The following is a 6715-nucleotide window of genomic DNA, read 5'->3' on the forward strand; positions in this document are numbered from 1 at the left end:
TACTCCGTGTGTCAATCTCGCATGGCCTATCCTTAATCTGGTGAGGATGACCCTTCTTCTTTCTACGAGTCAGGTCCTCACTCCTCTGAGGGTTACCTAAAGACAGTGCTCTTGACATTTATATTATTGCATAACGTGATTAACAATTCTCTTCGTTTAAACTTTAAATATAGCAGGAAAACCGTGATGACGTTTAAATGATGTTTTATAAAAATATCGATATTCTGAGTCGACCTTAATCACTATTCAGTCATCAGTGGAGACGTCGCGTGGCTTAAGCGTGCAGGTCGTCGTACTTCTTTCGTTTCCAGAATTGTACGTCGTGCTTTCGACTCCGCGGATTATCCGTGTGTAACTTAACAATCCTTAGTTAAAACAACTAGCTAACCATGCCACCAAAGTTCGATCCTACTGAAGTAAAGACTGGTGAGTAAAATCTTCATATTTTGTTGTTGGAAAATAGTTAAAAGAGATATGGTCATGTGGTAGGTACGGTTATGTTCCTCGTGGCCTCATTTTCCAACGATATTTTCTCATTTTTCTTTGCTTTAATGTCCAAATAATAGTTTGTTAATTTGTTTAATAGTTTTCTTGAGGTGTGTTGGAGGTGAAGTTGGTGCAACTTCGTCCCTCGCCCCTAAAATCGGTCCGCTCGGTTTGGTAAGCCATTTTAATTATTCTCTTCTTTCCTAATTTATAATGTTAGTATGTATTCATTTGATGTTTTTCGCCGGTTTCGGTTTGTACTAAAATACTAATTTTTGAACGAGATTTGAGATAAAAAGTCATAGAGGGATTCGAACCCATGGTCTTTGGAACAGTACCCTGAGGCCTGACTGTCTTCAACAGTAACCTGAGGCGGTTTGACTTCAGTCCTCGAGACAGTACTTGTGCAGCACCTCGACGCTCTGACTTGAACTCAACCATGACTTAAATTATCCAAAGACATCAACTTTTCTATCTCAGCACATTATTTATGCTATATCCTATTATTGTCCACATAGTACATCATGACGATCATATAAACCTGGGCTTCGCAAACTTTGCACAGAACAAAATCCAGGGTGAACCCCTCACATTCAAGTATTTAAAATTACTTATAAATCATTCTCTGTTTATTTTTGTAGTTTTTACTTTTTCTCAAAGTTCATCGCAGACCAAGGTCGGTGGACCACAGTTTGGGAACCCCTGATATAGATATTCAACCTTATTAATTTCACATTGACTTAAGTATCTTAAATCGTGTTCAGAAATTAGTTTAATAATATTCTCAATAGGTAATGTTTATTCTTGAAAATATCTGAATTGGTTTTGTTTTTTCTTCAGTCACCGAAGAAAGTTGGTGATGACATTGCTAAAGCAACAGCTGACTGGAAAGGTCTTAAAATCACAGTCTGTCTCACGATCCAGAACAGACAGGCTGCCATTTCTGTTGTGCCTTCTGCAGCTTCGTTGATCATCAAGGCTTTGAAAGAGCCTCCGAGGGACAGGAAGAAAGTTAAAAACAGTAAGTCCTTAACATCTCCCGTAACATTGAAATATTCATTGTAAAAAAAAATTTTAGTTAAGCACAATGGAAATCTGTCTTTTGACGATGTCATGGGTATTGCGAGGTCGATGAGGGCGAGGTCGATGTCTAGGAAAATGGAAGGCACGTTGAAAGAAGTACTCGGCACATGCCAGTCAGTTGGCTGCACTGTCGAAGGAAAGACACCACAGGATTTAATGGCGCAGATCAACAACGGGGAGCTTGAAGTTCCCGATGAGTGACTTTCATAAGTGAGTATGACTGTTGTGACACGGTTGAGCCACCTTAGATTAATTCATTCAAAATGCCTCTGGTTGATACTGTCAGGTGGATTAAAACCGTGCCTCAACAGTGGGTAGGGGTTGGCATCCCATCCACCTTGGCAGGGTAACATTGTCGAGGCATCTTAGCCATTGAGGAGCATACCTCAATAAAAAACAATGATTTATTCCTAAAATGATTTATATTTTACCTTTTTTGTTTCTTTTCCAGATGGTCTTCATTTTATTAATAAAAATAAAAAAGAAAATTTCATGTCTTTTTTTTCCACCCCGTTCCTGTACGGTCTTATGCAATATGAAAATGTATATTTTTTTACATAAATAAAACAATTATTTTTGATGTTTTAAGCAGTAATCATTAACCAATTTTATAATTACAATGTAAACATAGACCATTATTGTTACTTTTTCATCGAGGAGTCTGCTGGGAAAGAAATTTCTTTCTGGTTGACATAAGATAAATAAAGTTAATAAAACTGGAAAACATGGCTGATTAAGAAAAAGTGTGCGGGACATGTGTGTGTCCACACACAAGTGTATATTGTTTTATAATTTTATGTGGTGGATATTTTTGATACCTTAATGCGATACGGGAGATGTTACATGATCTCCTGGTTAATCTGTTACCACTTCCAGTACACCTCTTAGAAAACCCCTGCTTTTAAAGCTTGTGTTAGGGATATTTTTGGAATCGAATGGGCATCACAGGCTTTAAGCATTGCTCAGTCAATGGTACTGTGTTAGGGATGGTTAGGGATTAGGATTAGCTATGGACGTTATTCTGTTAAGGTTTTCCTTGATTTATGAGAAGAAATTATATTAAAAAAAAAAAAAAAAAAAAAAAAAAAAACGACGCAAGAATGGCATAATTACACAGAAGACAAACACTTTGAGCCCTGAAGATGATCTCAATAAAGATCGAAACGTTGGTATGATAAAGAAAATGTTTTTCTGATACCTACATCATACCAGACCGCATCACACGTTTCTGAATAATTAAAAAAAAAAGATTTCTGGTTTCTGAGGCCGATGGAGAACAATCATCACTGAGAGAATATCAATAGGAAAGAGAGTGAAAAATTTGAGAATGTGAATGGGTGTGAATCTAAAAACGGAAATGGCCTAGTGTTTATAGCCCTGTAGCTTAACCTCAGGGGATGGATGAATAAGACCGAGGTCTGACCCTGGACTGTCAACACTCGGGGCGATTTATTTATTGTAAATTACATAAACTGCAATTGGATTTGTGAGAAGTAAGTTCAACTCTGTACGTATGTATGAATATCGTGTGCAGATTTGGGGTTATATAAATCAGTAATCATATAATAGTATAAGAAATGTGTCATAATAATATAAAATAATATTAATGGTCTTTCCTTTTCATATGTAAAGTTTCTTTAGTTTTCAAATTTCAGGCTTTCACTTTTCTCAACTCATCTCAAAGTTACCTTTACATAAGAGTGGATATCAATGTGACATTACAAATTACATGCCCACAAAATAAATATATAATTTCATTAACATTTACACAATGAAATTTTAAGAAATTTATAATACAAATGTATATTACATTTATATTTTCATATGTATTGTATGTTTTCCAATCAAATAAGCATTGTAATTCACCTAGGCCCTTTAGATGACCCGAATAAAGGTTGAAAAGCCGATAAAAAAATGAGAAAAAGAGTTTTTTTCTAAAGTCCTTCATTCCTGACTGAATCTAACAAATTATTGAACAACGTTGAATAAAAACACACATTTGCCACAGTCAAGATTTTATAGGGGATACATTGTTGGCAGTCATTTAGTTCAAACAGGGTCAGTTAGCATTGAAATAATTGTATTATATTGAGCAATGATCATGTTTGTTTGGCGAGAATTTCTATTTTCTTTTCTAGGTTTATTTTCCAACAATGAGCACGTGGTCCTTTTTATTTAAAATTTTATTTTTCTCTTTTTAAATTAGTAACGACTTTTTGTCACTTATGGAACTATTATTTATTTATATAAAGGAAAACCTTACATTACATAATTTATCATTGAAAAAGATGTTTTATTAACTTTTGTTAAGTACTATTTTTCGCAAATTTTTGTTTTAAAAAAATGTTGTTTGGCCGTTAGTTTCTTTTTTCCTTTGTAATCTTCTGGATTGTTTATTTTTTATGTTTATATTTTGTAAATCTTGGTGTTTTGCTATATTAATTAAGATATTAATTTAATTGGTTGACTAATGAGGATGAAAGGTCAATTACATTCATTCTACTGGCATTCACCTTGGATTTAAATTTTTGATATGAAAAATTCTATTTTTGTGAATGCTTATTATATAAAATGTATTATATGTTTTTAATTATGTTTGTTTTCTTAATTTTGAATATAAGAATCCTTTATGTTTGGTGTCAGTTTTTTTGTTGAGTACATTTTCACGATCAATAATAACTTTTTGGTTGTTTTGTATTTTTAGCATGTAAAGTAGTGCAGTTTTATTAGAATTATTATTAATTTATATTATATATTTATATTAATTTATATCCCCGCATTGATTTCTGTGATGGCGGATGATCGCCAATCATAATTGTGAGATGTACAAGTTGAAAAAGACAGTCTGTTAACACTTTCATGCCCTTCTATCCAAACTCCTCTATTTTGAAACAATCATCACTGTAACAAACGACTTAAGGTATTGTCACATACAGTTATGACCATGGTGGTGATTTTAATGTTCAGCTTAGTCACTGTTATGATGAAACGATTGCACACAGTTGTCGGTCTTGATTCGTGAATTAAAATTCTAAATTTATGTAAAAAGAACTGTTAAATATATATTTTTATTACAATAACATCACTGTACATTATAAAACTTTAGAGTATTTCATAATTGCAGCTTTGAACCACTTGACCATTTCTTTTGCCCCAGATTTACACATTTCAGTCGCAGCGTTGAACTCCTTGGGAGAACAGGAACCCTCACTGTTGATCATGACTATATTATAATTTATGCACTCGAAGGCGGCTGTCATTACGAACTTTGACTTCTGGTAAACAAACAAAAAATAAAATAAAAAGATGACTCATGTAAACAAATGTTGGAAAATCTATTGAAATTTATACTTTTATCGTTTCCCCATCGGGATCGAGCACCATGTCGCCTTTTTCATCTATGCAGCAACAGCCGGCAGTGACGAGATGCTGCATCTCCATCCCAGTGGCCATAATCGCCAGACAGCTCGCATTGACAGCACAGCAGAGTATCTTCACAATTCATTTTTTTTTAAAATTGTTATAAATAAAACGACTAACACGAGTGACTCACGGAATTGTCATCTTGAAGCTCTTGGACTAACAGGGTTGATTCGTGCCTTGAAAAAGGCCTGGGGTAAAATATCGACTCGCAAGCGCTTTTAATCAAATCTTCTATTGACTTGAAGTTATTCCCTGAAAAATTAAGTTTAATCTGCTTGTGTTTTACATGTATTTTTTTAAAATTATACCTTGAGACCAGGCTTTTGTCCTATAATTGACTTGAAATGCCAGATCATCTTGTACTCTTAAATGTTTTAATTCGTATGGGCCATATAATGCAGTTAAAACAACGTTTTTACCTAAGATTAAGACATTTAAAAAAAATTAATGAACTGAATTGTTTTGCAAAGTTTATTATATAAACTTGAAATGATTTATTGTAATTGTTTACCCATAGATAATATTGCTGAGCCTTCTGCCTTATTCAACACGTTTATTTCAAATTTGACGGAATTTCCATTTGAACTTTTGGAACAGTTTTTCTCAGCTACTTCCATAGTTTCAACGCTTTCCATTGTGTATTTTCCAGCTTGTACTCTACAGTCTACACAAAAACAACGCCACAAGAAATCTATTTACACTTTACAGCATATGGGGAGGTTATAAAGTGGTTACCAACAAAATAGATTTAATGTGCCCTCGTGGTGTGGCAACCACTCTATAACCTTCACCAATATATGGCAAAAGCATAAAACCAAATGCTTCTCTGGCACAATGTTTGCTAGATAAAATAAAACATACTATTTTTAAATGAAGGATTTTCAATAGTTTTCACCGAAAAAGTTTTCTAAATTAATTTTTCAATTTTTATTATTTTTTAATGCAATATATTAGACTTGCTTTCTATTATTTGCCTACCATTTCCACATTCCACTTTACTGAAATATTTTCTTTTTCTTTTTGTGATGAAGCATTTTTCAAAATAATTATTTTATTCAAATCTAGAATAGAAAAGTAGAATAGAAAATATTTTAATTGCATTCTTGGTTACTTACAAGGGAAACAAATCGTAATGAAAAGAATAACAATCCTGATTGCTTATCCTTTTCATATGGATTTCATTCATAATAAAGCTATTAGGCAACTAGATTTTATTATTAAAACTTTAAGAGACTTAAAAAATCAATTAATTATAATAATGCTTAATACATCATTAGACTGGTCCCTTTTAGAATATTGCTCAACAGTTCGGTCTCACTGTTTAATAAATATTTCTTATCAGAAGTTAATTTTTCTTGCAAGAAGCTTTATTTCATTTTTTGACTGTTCAATAATTTTTTTGCAAAAATGTACAACCCACATTTACTTAAATGAAAAGAGTACTGTGTGATGTGCAGTCATGAACTTGGTCTGGGATTAAGGATAAGATTATTGAAATGTTTTCTCAACTCTGCTATATGGTGTTGAATGAGACATTCAAGATTTGGACGTATAGGATACTAGAAATAAGCTTGGCAGAAACCACCCCTAACATACTCAGAAGAAGAAACAAAACGGTAAAAACAAGGAAACTTGGGTATTTCAGCCATGTTCGTCACCTGGGTAAATATGAAAGGCAGATTAATCATATTATCTTAGTTTCTTAGTTATTGGCTATTTTTCT

The 6715-nt window shown here is 33.2% G+C and overlaps 2 protein-coding genes across 2 annotated transcripts; one reads left to right on the forward strand and one right to left on the reverse strand.

The window, feature by feature from the left end:
• The first annotated feature begins 244 nt into the window (after positions 1–244).
• Positions 245–2052, forward strand: LOC106666421 (60S ribosomal protein L12). The gene is made up of 5 exons (XM_014393612.2): positions 245–426; positions 587–660; positions 1327–1507; positions 1565–1779; positions 2021–2052. Exons 1-4 carry the CDS (start codon positions 390–392, stop codon positions 1768–1770), a joined length of 498 nt encoding a protein of 165 aa, XP_014249098.1. The 5' UTR covers positions 245–389; the 3' UTR covers positions 1771–1779; positions 2021–2052.
• A 2552-nt stretch (positions 2053–4604) lies between these two features.
• LOC106666307 (exosome complex component RRP46) lies at positions 4605–5781 on the reverse strand. Its single transcript, XM_014393392.2, has 5 exons — positions 5504–5781; positions 5301–5411; positions 5123–5244; positions 4921–5061; positions 4605–4844 (listed from the first exon to the last, which is right to left on the reverse strand). Exons 1-5 carry the CDS (start codon positions 5625–5627, stop codon positions 4662–4664), a joined length of 681 nt encoding a protein of 226 aa, XP_014248878.1. The 5' UTR covers positions 5628–5781; the 3' UTR covers positions 4605–4661.
• Positions 5782–6715: the final 934 nt, after the last annotated feature.

Source organism: Cimex lectularius, unplaced genomic scaffold (genome assembly GCF_000648675.2).
Source record: "Cimex lectularius strain Harlan isolate CLEC.00 unplaced genomic scaffold, Clec_2.1 scaffold124, whole genome shotgun sequence".
Taxonomy (NCBI): Eukaryota; Metazoa; Arthropoda; class Insecta; order Hemiptera; family Cimicidae; genus Cimex; species Cimex lectularius.